General features: G+C 48.5%; 6 protein-coding genes across 6 annotated transcripts; 4 read left to right on the top strand and 2 right to left on the bottom strand.

Moving 5' to 3' along the window:
* The first annotated feature begins 58 nt into the window (after positions 1-58).
* On the top strand, positions 59-2488 carry EDB91DRAFT_586266 (uncharacterized protein). The gene is made up of 13 exons (XM_041327790.1): positions 59-514; positions 568-733; positions 793-907; positions 962-983; positions 1039-1202; positions 1255-1303; positions 1357-1368; positions 1424-1534; positions 1589-1638; positions 1696-1755; positions 1808-1884; positions 1942-2067; positions 2122-2488. The coding sequence occupies exons 1-13, from the start codon at positions 218-220 to the stop codon at positions 2256-2258; spliced, it is 1386 nt and encodes a 461-aa protein (XP_041174883.1). The 5' UTR covers positions 59-217; the 3' UTR covers positions 2259-2488.
* Positions 2489-3101: 613 nt separating this feature from the next.
* On the bottom strand, positions 3102-4479 carry EDB91DRAFT_1146681 (uncharacterized protein). Its single transcript, XM_041319255.1, has 3 exons — positions 4392-4479; positions 3823-4314; positions 3102-3767 (listed from the first exon to the last, which is right to left on the bottom strand). Exons 1-3 carry the CDS (start codon positions 4410-4412, stop codon positions 3378-3380), a joined length of 903 nt encoding a protein of 300 aa, XP_041174882.1. The 5' UTR covers positions 4413-4479; the 3' UTR covers positions 3102-3377.
* Positions 4480-6100: 1621 nt separating this feature from the next.
* EDB91DRAFT_1146674 (uncharacterized protein) lies at positions 6101-7204 on the top strand. The gene is made up of 3 exons (XM_041319254.1): positions 6101-6294; positions 6349-6474; positions 6532-7204. The coding sequence occupies exons 1-3, from the start codon at positions 6214-6216 to the stop codon at positions 7078-7080; spliced, it is 756 nt and encodes a 251-aa protein (XP_041174881.1). The 5' UTR covers positions 6101-6213; the 3' UTR covers positions 7081-7204.
* A 172-nt stretch (positions 7205-7376) lies between these two features.
* On the top strand, positions 7377-9185 carry EDB91DRAFT_1146672 (uncharacterized protein). The gene is made up of 5 exons (XM_041319253.1): positions 7377-7694; positions 7751-7785; positions 7843-8301; positions 8358-8726; positions 8790-9185. The coding sequence occupies exons 2-5, from the start codon at positions 7759-7761 to the stop codon at positions 8997-8999; spliced, it is 1065 nt and encodes a 354-aa protein (XP_041174880.1). The 5' UTR covers positions 7377-7694; positions 7751-7758; the 3' UTR covers positions 9000-9185.
* Positions 9186-11041, top strand: EDB91DRAFT_1329935 (ribosomal protein S5 domain 2-type protein; the record flags this gene model as incomplete). Its single annotated transcript, XM_041325335.1, is given in 10 exon segments — positions 9186-9439; positions 9493-9649; positions 9711-9942; positions 9962-10062; positions 10115-10295; positions 10353-10492; positions 10544-10591; positions 10647-10773; positions 10828-10881; positions 10923-11041. The coding sequence occupies 10 exon segments, from the start codon at positions 9195-9197 to the stop codon at positions 11039-11041; spliced, it is 1404 nt and encodes a 467-aa protein (XP_041174879.1). The 5' UTR covers positions 9186-9194.
* Positions 11042-11143: 102 nt separating this feature from the next.
* Positions 11144-13289, bottom strand: EDB91DRAFT_1238408 (amino acid transporter; the record flags this gene model as incomplete). Its single annotated transcript, XM_041321706.1, has 9 exons — positions 11144-11186; positions 11218-11398; positions 11451-11541; positions 11593-11679; positions 11733-12232; positions 12284-12310; positions 12361-12570; positions 12682-12939; positions 13034-13289. The coding sequence occupies 9 exons, from the start codon at positions 13287-13289 to the stop codon at positions 11144-11146; spliced, it is 1653 nt and encodes a 550-aa protein (XP_041174878.1).
* Between the last annotated feature and the right edge of the window lie 296 nt (positions 13290-13585).

The following is a 13585-nucleotide window of genomic DNA, read 5'->3' as shown; positions in this document are numbered from 1 at the left end:
ATAGACGAGAGAAGCGGACACTAATGACAGTGTCCTGCTAGACTCAACACTTGGCACTCGCTAGTTTCAGGCCGGCCAAGAGTTACTTACCTCAGCTTTACTAACCGACCCATGGAGATGACAAATGCAAACTTGCTAACTGTCCGATCATCCCAACGTGATAGATATATAAAAGCTCAGTCCGCGATTGAATGATGATGGCAAGATTCCCTACAGTATGGCTGACTCTTATCAAGAACCCTCGATCACAAAATCAGAGCCTGACGTTACCTGGCACCGTCGTGTAGCAGCGCCAGTCACAACCCCTGTCACGCCCGACGACGATGACAAGCCATTCTCACATGGAATTTTCGACAAGGATCCAGCGACGGCTGCTGCAAGGAAAGGCTGGTTAAAAATCAGCATCCTTGGTTTAGTTGTTCTTTGCTTTATGATTTGGGGCGTTCTACCCATTTACTGGGCTGCTCTTGGTCGGTCATACAATAACATTCACAACCTATCCGGATTTGTGGTGGTAAGCCTTCTTCCCTACGCGACCTTACGCTCCCCAACATTCATAACTGGCAGGACTTTGATGGAGGCGAAATAGGACAAGCAGTAACACAGACATTCAAGAACATCAATGGTCCACAACAAGTGTCCTGGCTAATACTAGATGCAACACGATTTCCTAATGGTCCGGATGATGTGGTTCAGGCTCTACTTGATCATAGATGTTGGGCAGCTGTGACTAGTGTGTATCCCCGACTCTGGCTCGTCATTCCCTTACTGAATGGGAACCATTTCTCGTAGTCAATCCCCAGGCCTCCACTAATTTGAATGCGTCGATCAATGCAACCAACGCATCCTATAATACATCTCAAGCTGTGACCGCATACCTGACCAGTGCTCGTAACGAGAACATATAGTCAGTCGTGCGCTCCGTTGCGTTTGTCCACGTCTCATTGTGTCATATTTACAGTCGAGGCGCTATCAACCCACAAGCAAGTCACCAATTCTAGGCATTCCAAGGAAGTCACTGACGAGCCGTGGTGTTAGGTAACCTCGATACTGACAAACGTTTCGCATACATTTGCACTATCCCTCTCCCAACGGCTAGCGTCGAGGCCAGATATCTCGACACTCCTCCAAACCGCGCCTCAACTCGTAATTCAACCCCTGGCTTTCGTTGTTAATGACTTAAGGCCTTTTGATGCCCCTGTGTATGCATTTTGGTTCGTGATGCTCGCCACTCCACGTTGATTAGTTTCACAGGGCCTCCGCGGTAGACTTTGTTGGATTGATTTACCTCCTGATTTTGGCGGTATGTTCACGACGTTGTTGATAACAGGAACATGTCTAACTCTCTCATTTTAGTTTGTGTTAACGGTACGACCTTTACTACGATGGTTCCTGGAAATGTCTGATGCATCATGACCATTAGAACCAGCTTTTGGCTGCTCGCGTCGAAACTGGCTTTGCTCGGCGTTTGAAATTGCGCTCTCTCATCATTGTCCGCCTGCTATGGCCGACTACACTCTACTTTTTCATATCCGTATGAACTGTCTCCTTCATCTCCTGAGGATTCGTTAACATGTATCATTCATAGTTAATGTATTCTCTCTTAAGTTTGGCGTTCGGCGTGCCATTTGGAAGGAAGTACGTGTCATATTTCCCGGCACTAGAGTTGGGCACTGACCTTTTTATCTTTCGAAGATTTGGGCACGCAGGCTATGTCATCTACTGGATGATGTCGTGGTGCAGCATGACTGCCTTGTGAGGAATATAACCAGCGAACAAGTGATCCACACGCTTACCAGTATACTAGGGGGCTCGCTCTCGAATCTATGATCACCATCCTTACCGTGAAATTCATCGCAGTATTCCTTATTCTGTGGATTATATGTCCGTCTTTTCTCTCTCTTGTCTCGGCTATTCACTGACTCGCGCCGGATGACGCAGCTAATGTATCTGTATCCTTTTATCCGATAGAAGTACTGCCAGCGGTATTTCGCTATGGGTTTGCGATGCCATTCTATAACGTCTCAAGCACAGTTCGGACAGTTATTTTTAACACCAAGAACGAGAGTATGTATCCTCACACTGTCAATTTTGGACTCTAACGAGCGTCCTGTCACCCAGTCGGACTAAATTTCGGTATCCAATTCGCGTGGATTCTGATCTCTTGTATCACCCTTCCGATATTTCAATGGATCGTAAGACGACAAGAAGTCAAGGCTTGGGAAGCATCACAAAGAGCTGCGCGAGAGAAGGCATAACGCGACTCAAACCGTTGGGACGACACGCGGTCCGGCTTGGCTAGTACACTAGTGTTATCATCAGATATCTATAACCTACTCTACATTCTACCATACTCGCGGTTGGTCTCAAGCTGAGGTGACGGGCATGTTAGCATCTATCCGAAGGCCCAAGAGCCGACCAAACCTGATTAGGTAGTCAGTAACATTGATTGTCAAAGCTTCAAGTGCTTACTTCTATGATATTCATTCATATACATGCAAGAAATGAAGATTCTAGTAAAACGATATCAATGAAATAATCATACATACATCACAAGATGAAACTAAGACCAGTCTGTCGCGTACCAGTAAAGGAGAAAATAAATCGAAGGAGACATTTATGTAGAGAAGGGAACGAAAAGAATGAAACGTACATGCCAGAAGTGAGTCCAGTCCATTTCGTACCAGTAAAAAGAGAATACAAATCGAAGAAGACCTCTATGTCGAGAAGGAAAAAAGAACAAACGTGCATGCCAGAGATGAGTCCGTGATGAAACGGAAATGAGTCCAATGTCTGTTTCGTACCAGTAAAGGAGAAAATAAATCGAATAAGATGCAGAAAAAGAAGAAACGCACATGCCAGAGATGAGTCCATGAAGAAAATGAATGAGTCCAATGTCTGTCTCGTACCAGTAAAGGAGAAAATAAATCGAAGAAGACGCAGAGAAGGAAACAGAAATAATAAACGTACATGCCAGAGATAAGTCCATGATGAAAATAGAGAACACAAATCAAAAATACCACTCATGTGGAGAAGGAGATGAAAAACGACTTGCTCTGATAGACATGTGCGTAATCGTGGGCGGCGGCCTTCGAATCTAACTTCGTGTCGTAGGGGACAGTGAAGGAGGCCGCTTAGTGCGTCATCGGGATTGGGTCGTAGGGGACCTCTGGCGTCGAAGACTCGCAACACGGTGCATGCATAGATGGGACTGACAGTGGCCTTCGACTTCTTGGGCGGTGAAGCTCCGTGTCGTAGGGGACAGTGAAGGAGGCCATCGTGGTTTGGTGCGTCGTCCGGATGTGGTCGTAGGGGACCTCCGACGTCGAAAATGTATTGGCTGAGTAGATGTGTGTGCGGGACTGGAAGCCGCCGCATTATCGTAGGGGCTTCAGTCGAAGTGCAGTGCTAGTAGTAGTAGGAGGGAGAAGCATGGATTGACCAGTGGCGCGCCTCGTAACCAGAATCAGAGGCTTCAGCCGGGCGGAAGACAGATTATCGGAGAGGGAGAGCGCCTTCATACTTCGCGTCAATGCGTCCATGGGGTAGGCGGGTGCAGGAAGAGACAGGACAGGACCGGTAGATGTCGTCTGGCGGTTGGCGACTAAGATGAGCGGCCGAAGCTTGGATGAACGAGAAGGACCATCGTCGAGGGTGTGCGCTGCCATTTTTGCGATAGAGATGTCGATGAGATGATCAGCGTGTGTAGCAGTCTGTTCTGGATCACGTTCTTTCCTCAGGCTAGGGTGTGCATCAGAACGATCGTCCTAGAGACCCAAACAATGGTTAGGTAATGTACGTTGAGGCTATGCTGCTGCTTACCTCGTAGATGTGCGGAGGCACTACTATGTTGTGACTATGAGGTACAAGAGTGGTGTCCGAATCAATCGATAGGCGTTTGGAGTAGAGGTTCGAGGAAGCGAGAATGCAGGGGATAGAATGGCATGTGGTTGCAGGAGCGGTTGTTGTTTCCGTCGATTCGATTACACGTAAGGAAGATGGAGATGAAGGACATTGACGGTATTTTTCGACAGGCTTGATAACTATGGATGTAGCAGAGGCGGCGCTATCGTTCGCGGATCGTGAGTCGATGGGGTCATTGGAATCGTTTACGGATGGTGAATTGGGGTGGGCTTTATCGTTCATGGACGGCGGATTGGGGTCGGCGGGATCGTCCTTCGGAAGGGGTCTACGTTTGGCGTTGCTCAGGAATTCTTTGGCAACTGCGTCAGAGGCTAGAACGAGCCCGATGGTCGACGAGCAGACAGTTAATGCAACGAGGCCAAAAGAGACGTTGTCCGCTTTGGACACAACCTGAGCGGTGTGATCGATGACAGCTGCTTTGAAGAAAGAGGCTATAAGGAAGCCATCGATCGCGACCCGGAGGCGACAGTTAACGCGGTAGAAATCATAATGGCAATAATGAGTTGAAGGTGAAGATCGTAAGGGTATGCTGGTACACTTAATATCTCCGAGGGCGAACGTGAACTGAGAGATGCAACGACGCGCTATACTTATACCCCTAGATTGTTTGTGCGTGCTTGCCGACGAATTAAGGTTGAATAAACAGACCCGATCGCGACGCGTCAGTCACGTGTCTAGGAAATCAACCAGTATATAACCGCGATAATATTCAACTTCTTCCCTAGCAGTAAACTTAAGTCCTGAAGGATCAGAAATGCCAACTGAGATACAGTTGGATAACTCATTAACCCTAATGGCAGTGACTAGGAAACGTCAACATGTCTGTGATCAGTCCTTCTCCTGGCGGGCAGACCGCTTCTCAAGCCATGTGAAGATGAGTCAAACATATATGTTTCGCATGGTCCGGTCTGTGGACTGATATCGTAGTCTTACGAGTAGGTAGACGGAAGACACGAGAAACGTGGTGTCCAAACTAGCAATAAGTAATATATCAGCGCATGCAATGACGCAGGTGGACGGAGTGATGAAATGCTTGGATATATATCAGCAGATCTATCTCCGGCTTATTCGCGCATGCAGGAGGAATTGCAGAGTGAATTTGATGACTCGCCATTGGTACCAAGGTACAATATATCATTGTTGTCATTGATGAAATCGTACTCCATAAGAGTGCAGGTGAGGCAGTTCAAGCTGCGCAACAATCCGTTCCATTGTGGATATTCTCTGAACTAGCTATTGTGAGAAGGCTCCAGCAGCATCGCAAAGAACGGTTTCGCAAATCGTCGTCGATGTAGCGAGATGCTAGTGCGACAGCGTCAGATCTCCCGCTTCAGAATCTCCATATGTCACTGGCGCCGCGGATCGAATTCGAAAATTCCCATCGATGAGTGCGCCGTGTAACGCTTCACCTTCCTTCTCATTGGTTAGTCTAGCGAGCCCATCTGAGTTCCATTCAACGGTGCTCAATACTCGGAGACGACGATCAGAGAACAGAACCTGAAATTACTTTGCTGTATCCTGTTCTGACTCAACCAGTATCTCAGCAATGTCCTTGTGATTGAATGCTGCGCAGGAAAATGGAGTCCAGTCCTTCTTGTAGAGCTGAATGAGCCCGGCGGTCAACAATTACTGGAGAAACACAAGTGCGTGGACGCTTTATTCTACGCTGTCCAATAGGTAGATGGTTGTCATTACCGAACCGCGATAGTACCAGCCCGAAAGAACGAGAACAACATGGGCTTTTGAAGTCATTTGCAAGATGATTAGCCTCCAAGGTCATGGCCGTACTGGCCTTTCTCTTGTATTTCCGAAATTGATTGGGGTGATATGTTATTAAAATTATCAGACCATTGACACTGACAGAATCAAAGATCCTTACTACAAGACGTTTCCGAGGATGTACTCATACTAAGTGTAAGGGGTAGAGCTCCCTGCAATGGAACGTGCGTGCGACGGACAATTGAATAGTGCACTCATCCCATAGTACTCCGTACGTTCAAGTTACCGGTGACGGCCAGCGAGGGCAAACTGCCAGACTCGCTCTCTGAGCGGAAGCAAAGAGTTGTCGGCAAGCCACGTGGTTAAGTATTGGTTGTTGATCAATGGCTGTGACGTTTATGTAAAGGCGGAAGTCAGATGAGGTCATTTGAAACTTCCGCGAAACTTCCGCTCATCCGAACGCATCCAGTGACTCGCAGATATAAGCCTTCTCGCAGTCATGTTTATTTCAATTATTCTTCTCAGTTATTTTAACACGCACTAACACTCCGACGCTATAATCGTTCTACTATGCTCGAGAATTTCACAAAGACGATCGACAACTTATTAATGGGTTCAGACGAGGAGGACGAATTACTTGATAGACAAACAGTGGGTTTTCATATGTTCACCAATCGTAACCCTCTGACATTCAGCGGCGGCTAGGTTCAGATTGAATCTAGTATTCATCACGTTCGTCCTGACATCAAAAGTCACTGGGCATCTGCCATAGCAGACACAATTCAAGTTCCAGGATGTAGTTGTATCTGGTGTAGGAGGAATAGCGACTCAGTGAGTTACTTTTGTCAAGCATGCTGAAACATTCTGGAATTTAAAATGTTTGCGCAGGATGGAGAGGTGGAAAGAGGACAGCCGAGTCGACCCTCGCATCCTCGCATCCGCCCTCATAAGACACCAATGGCCACCACAAGTGAGGTAATGGAGGTGTTATATCCTCCATCATATCTCAACACCCCTTCGGCTCTCGATCCTGAGGCTAGTCCTCCCGCTTATGAGCTGCGACCCACAGTACCTCCAAATACCCCACAAGTCCAGCCGCCCCTTGCCCTTTCCCTCTCGGGAAAGGGCCTTATCCCTTCCGCCCCCTATCCGCACTGCACTTGTGAAGGTTTCCCCATTTTTACCGCGAAGCAGATGCCATCATATGACTTGTTCGATATTGATACTCTTCTTGATGTCGCTGTTCCAAGCGCACAATCTCCTACCTCACGGTCTTCGCGGAGGACGAGGCGATCGCAGCCGATCATTGGTCTTGGACTAGAGTCTCCTGATGCAGCTGAGCCTCCGGCATACAGTTCCTCACACCCCCAGTTCCCAGCAGCCTCTGACAGTCTGGGACCATACCCGCATATCTCCCTTCTTTCCCCGAATCTGTGATCTAGGTTTTTTGCATTGTGCTGTCTCAAAGAGTGGTAGAATTTTGATGTATTTTATCTATGTATCCGTAGATCTTGCAATATCAAACTCTGCAGTGCTCAAGCAGTGCTACATATTCAGGGGCTCGGCTTAGGCTTAGTCACCTGCAAATTTACTATTGTGACATATCTGTGACCGATGACACTTTCATTTTGAAATTGCAAACATTATAATATATGCCTACTCATTTCTCAGTTCCCTAAATTGCATTGCAAAAATTACATGTGTATCTTGCTGCAGACTCTCCGCACAACATCATGAGCTGAATTTCACTAAGACTTCATGTACAATGGATCAGATGTAAATTCAGCGAAATGTCACGCCAGGTCATGTGATGTGCCAGTGTATGAATGCGGCCTGTCTTAGGTTCCTAGAATTGCGTCGTTGACTCCCCTCTTCATTCTACGATACCGGCAGAATTCTCTCGGACAATGTTATGTATTGGAAGGACGAGCACTGTTTTACCCTCTGTCAGGCGAATGGCCACGTTGCACAAGCCTTCATTAGCAGGGAAAAGGTGTGCTAGTCACATCTACCATGATTCGATTAGTTAACGCCATATTCCAGTCCTACAGGTATGATCCCACTGCGTTCCCACTCATGCATGCTTGACGTACAGTATTTCCTTTAGCCATTGTTATGTTAAACATGGGAGGACCTTCGACGGTACGTGAGATATCGTATTTTGTCTCCTACTATGTCATCATACGACCTCTCTCACAGGTTCCCGAGACCTATGACTTCCTCAAAAACCTGTTTATGGATGGCGACTTGATTCCGTTGCCTTTTCAGCGCGTTCTAGCTCCTCTCATTGCGAAACGGCGGACACCTCAGATAGAGAAGCAGTATGCTGACATTGGTGGTGGTTCTCCCATTCTCAAATATACTGAGATGCAGGGCGCTGGCATGTGCGAACTCCTGGACGAGATGCACCCAGAGACTGCTCCACACAAAAGTTATGTCGCGTTTCGCTATGCGAACCCGCTGACACAGGAGACCGCGCAGAGGATGAAGGCAGATGGTGTGAAGAGGGCAGTGGCATTCACGCAGTATCCACAGTACAGCTGTAGTACGACTGGAAGCAGTTTGAATGAACTTTTCAGGCGAGGGAGGGCAGGTGAGATGGGGGACATCGAATGGAGCGTGATAGACCGCTGGGGTACTCATCCTGGATTCATCGAGGCACGTTTGTTGTTTGTTGTATCTTGTCAGCTTTGCTAGGTGCTGATCATGTTCAGGCTGTTGCACGAAACGTCGAGGCCGCCTTGGCCAAATTTCACCCGTCAGCACGCTCAGACGTGGTTATTCTGTTTTCGGCTCACTCGTTACCTATGTCGGTAGTGAACCGAGGCGACCCATATGTCCTTGAGGTCTCCGCATCAGTAAACGCCGTCATGAACAGACTCGGCCACTCAAATCCATACCGTCTGGTTTGGCAGTCGCAAGTTGGGCCTTCTGCGTGGATGGGGATGCAGACCGGGGAGGCTATCAAGGGTCTCGCTCGTCTCGGAAAGAAGGAAGTAATTCTAGTCCCCATTGCCTTCACGAGCGATCATATTGAGACACTCTATGAGCTGGATCTCGAGTATATGAAAGAGGGAAGGGAGGTACGTCGGGCCATGTCTCAGCGGATGTTGAACAACTCACCTACGTGCATCCTATTTTTGTAGCTGGGGATGGAGATGCAGCGCGCGGAGTCACTGAATGAATCTCCTGTCTTTATTCGTGCGTTGGCAGATATTACGGCGCAGCATCTGCGTGACTACTCGACGAGGACTATTGGACCCACGAGTGTGCAGATGGGTCTTCGGTGTCCGGGTTGTAAAAATATGACTTGTGACCAGCAGAAACATTGGTTCGCCCGTGCCGGACGTTCCTAGCAGCTCATTCTCGGCTTACTATGTAGAGCGAATGAACGCACTATCTGCCAAACGACTTTTACAGCGGAATCGACTGATTTTGGAGAGCCAATTAACGCGTTTCCCGAACAAACATCAGACCCGAGTATAGTTGCTGACTCAGCAATAAGCACTTGTACTTAAACGTATGATGTCTCTGAATGCACGAATGACACCATGTCTACTACAACAATCGTATCAGCGCCGGGAAAGGTCTTAGCAGCGGGGGGATATCTTGTCCTCGACCAGCAATATCCAGGGGTAGTGATCTCTACATCTTCGCGATTTTACACCGTTATCCAGGCTTCGTCGGGCTCTGCGAATCAGATCGTGGTCCGATCTCCCCAGTTTCATCAGGCCGAGTGGAGATATACCGTGACCTATGATGCTGCGGGTATTCTGGTAACCCCACGAGAGGACAGGTAAATGCTATCTCTTTGACACGGTGATTACGCCTCACGTATCTCTCAATCAGTGTTGGGGGGAAGAACAAATTTGTCCACCTGGCACTCCAGCACACCCTGAATCTCGTGTCAGAGATTCATTCTGTAGCCCAAGTACAAGAAAGGCTCTCCCGTGGTCTCGATATAGCTGCTGTGGGCGATAACGACTTTTACTCTCAGCGTGCACAGGTAAGCACTCCTGATGTCACACTCATGGTAGACAAGTGATGCAATCAAATCGCTGGAATAGCTGGAGTCGTTAGGGCTCCCTCGAACGATCAAATCTCTCTTGCAAATTGAGCCTTTTTGTCACAATGGCGTGAAACTGACAGATGTGCACAAAACCGGCATGGGCTCCTCCGCAGCGCTCATCACTTCGCTCGTCTCCGCGCTGCTTATCCATTTTGCGGCCATAACAGAGGAAGATTTTGCCACTCTAGAGGGGGATGGCAGACGCCTCGCCCACAACTGCTGCTCAATTTGTACACTGCCTTGCCCAAGGTAAGGTGGGCAGCGGATTTGACGTGTCTTCCGCCGTGTTCGGGAGTCAAATTTACAGGCGGTTCGGACCTGCTGTTTTGGACCCGCTGATGAAAGGCGATGTATGTCGTGTCTGGGGCATTTCCGCTACCGGCGCGCGCTCATTCTTCTTAGTTTGCGACAGGCACGTTGAAGAGTGTTCTGAACTCCAGCGCCTGGGATTATAGCTTCAGGCCGATCCAGCTTCCCCCGTTGACGAGACTGGTACTGGCAGATGTCGAAGCAGGAAGCGATACTCCTTCTTTGGTTGGTAAGGTGTTAAAGTGGAGAGGACATGAAGACAGCTGTGAAACAGGTACCTATTCGATCCATGAATGCTGGTCGGATGCCTGATCCTTGCCGTCTCGCGCAGCGAAGGAACTATGGACACAGATCGATGAATCGAACCAATCTCTAGCGCGGCAGTTGGACGCGCTTTCGCAGTCGTATGTTCAGGACAAAGACGCATACGAACAGACCGTTGGAAAACTTGCTTATCTGCCGGCGCACGAAGTAAGTAGGGTTCCTTTTCTTGCAGTCCTTGTTCCTCATTATGCATCGCAGTGGGAGAGTGTTTCCAAGGCATTTTATGCCCTGCATCAAACTACCCAGGTGAAGAAAATTCCTTACCACCGGGCGTCGAGTTGAACACCCCCGTTCTGTTTAGCAAATACGCAACCTGATGCGGAGAATGGGCGACCTTGCTGGCGTTGAGATTGAGCCTGAGCAACAAACCCATCTACTCGACCAATCAATCGAGCAGGCAGGTGTTATCGGCGGTGGTGTTCCAGGCGGTCAGTCCCGTTTCTTCAGGAGCTGGGCTATATCTAAATTTGAGAACAATGCAGCTGGCGGATATGATGCCATCTGGCTGCTGATCTGCAGCCCACCAGGTACTTCGGGTGGAGCAACAACCCCTGCATCGAGTTGAATCTGTATGGAGCACCTTCAACTGAATCCAACGTCACCCCTCTCCTTGCACAGGAAAGTGTCGCCAAAGGTGCTCGCGTCGTGCAGCTCAACGAAATACCAGGGCTCAGGGAAGCGATTCAGCGCCGATGATCGATTTTAAACAAATGTCTTTATCCAGTGTCCGATCCGTGCATTATCTATTACTTTAGATGTATGAATGTGCAAGCCTGTGCTGTATAGCTAAACCGGAGATCAGGTCATACACATCTTTGGCTCGCTCAACGGCGTGTATGCTCTTTGGACCACTTGGAAGAGGGATACAGGACATCGCAGCCAACCCGAACGCAAGGCAGGCTGCGGCTGGAAGCTTTGCACGGGAGTGCCACGGAACGTGTGGGTCGGTCAGTTTTAGGTAGCAGGCAGCAGGGAAGATATACGCCAGGGCTGTTGCTGAGACACCGCCGGTAATCTCCAAGGTGACGCCCAGATCGCAGGTGATCAATGCGACTGGTTCAGGATCAGAGTTAGTTCTAGGCGTAGATTTTGGCATACGACTTACGAAGCATCGATGAGAAGAGGATAGTAGTGGTGAAGAAGACATGCCGCTGAGGATTATAGCTTTCGTGCGAGAAGAAGTATTGTTCGATTACCTGCAAGGATTGAGTTGAATTTTGTCGTGGATGTGCGCAATATTAACGTACCTCTCTACAAACAAACAGCTCCAAGGGCAACGTCGTAAACATATTCAGCCCGAAGCAGAAACGGGCGACATTGATCAGCGAATTGTTCTGTTCCAAGTATATCAGACGTCGAGCATCCAAAACATTAGAGGAAAGCTTACCCCAGGGAAGTTATTCAATATATTCCCCTGTGTTTTATCTGTGAAAACCCAGAAGGCTGAAATAGCCAAAGTACAGCACGCCACGAGTGAGATTATCGTCGATATATGCGTCACTCGAGCAAATCGATCTAGGGTGGGGGTCTTCAAGCTCCCATAGATGAGTAAACTATTGTGATGGCACACAAATGCAAAGCTAATAACGCCAATTGCCTGGACGAACCCCGGCTGAATCACTGTGAGGCGTTTCGATGGATCACCCTGGAGAGTGGACGGCACGTGTGGTCCCTCGATCAAAACAGCTGAAACGATTATGAGCATACTGAGCAAGGCAAGCCCAGAGGCATGAGAAAGCTTGTGGATGTCACGGTAGAGCGACAATGGGTAGGAAACACATGTAGTACACAGGACGATGATGAATTGGCGGTTGGTGAGAAGCGAGAGAACGGGCATCGTGTCCAGAGTGGGAAATATTGAACGAATGACGTGGGGTATTGTATCTCCTGATGAAAACGTAAGGTAGGAATACAACACACTAAAAACCTTGCACTTGCCAATGATAATGCCGAATGCGCACATGCCTGAATGAACAGTCGATCGTAAATACAACGACATAGATATTATTACTCACCACCGAAAGCAAATGAAAACTGGAAGAACGAAACAGCTGCACGACCGCTGGGGCCAAAACAACTGTTCATGACTTCGATGTAGGAGGTTCTGCCGCTCAGCTTGGCGTTGATGACGACTAATCGAATGGTCCAATCGGTGACATAACAAAGGACGAGCAGAAGAAAGATGCCAAAAAAGAATCCTGCTTGACTGACCGCGTACGGTAAACCTATCATATTATAAGCCACTTCCGTTGGTAAAAATGCAGCCTGACAAACCGATAATTCCTGTTCATCCCTTGTCAGTACCTTGGATATACTCATACGTCCTGGGTGCTTACCAGCTCCGAGAATGGAATTCGCCATATTGGAAACCGAGTTCAGCAGGCCTCCACCCGACCACTGTTTTGCAGCGAGGTCGTCGAGGTCTATGCTCCGATGACCCCCTTCATTCTCTAGATGATTTGGTTCATACATAGGAATAGTTGTATCCGGTGTTCTCCTTGCGGCAGAAGCATCCATGAGACCGACCAGTAGGGGCATAGTACGTTCTTGCCGTGGAGCCCCACGGGAGCGCCTTTGCTCGCGCTGGATATCAGCTAGTGAAGCAGTCATCAAAGTCGTCCGAGTCCAGTTCATATTCTGTGAAAGCAGTAATAAGTAGTGTTGAACTATAAGCACGAACATACGCACCCGCCTCTCGGCTCTGCACTGTGGACCGTAAAGGCGGACCAATGACCTGCACCTCCTCCTGAAACCTAACACCTGACTCTGTTCTCCGCACAGCCGTCCATGGCTCTGCACTGTTGCTTTCCGAGTCCTCGTCATCTACTGAGAAGACAATCTGATTTGAATCCGCTGAAATATCCTCGTGTGAAGCATTCAGCAAAGGCTGCCTAGCCTCTCCGTCTGCTGCTGCCTCTCTTGCTCTTGAATTTGCCGCAAACATTTGTTACTGTCCATAGGCCAATTACCGTGAGACGAGTTAGTATGTACGTTACACGTGTAGAGGCGCCTGACGAACAACGATGGATGATGTTTATTTGGCCGACTAATCATAGCCTCAACAACTAGTACGTCGGTAAGCATACGTTTGCTAGACATGACGATGCGAATTCGAAAATCATGTATTTCAACGCTCAACGTTATGAACTTTGGCGTGCAAGCTCGCAAGACTCGGCAATAATCGATCATTGCAAGTTGCGACGGCAAATCCAGCAAGTCTAGGTGGCGGTCACGTGATGC

The sequence above is a fragment of the Suillus paluster genome, assembly GCF_016628075.1.
Source record: "Suillus paluster strain FC165 chromosome Unknown EDB91scaffold_47, whole genome shotgun sequence".
Classification (NCBI taxonomy): Eukaryota; Fungi; Basidiomycota; class Agaricomycetes; order Boletales; family Suillaceae; genus Suillus; species Suillus paluster.
The sequence above is the reverse complement of the archived record's forward strand: the minus strand, read 5'-3'. Positions and strand labels throughout refer to the sequence as shown.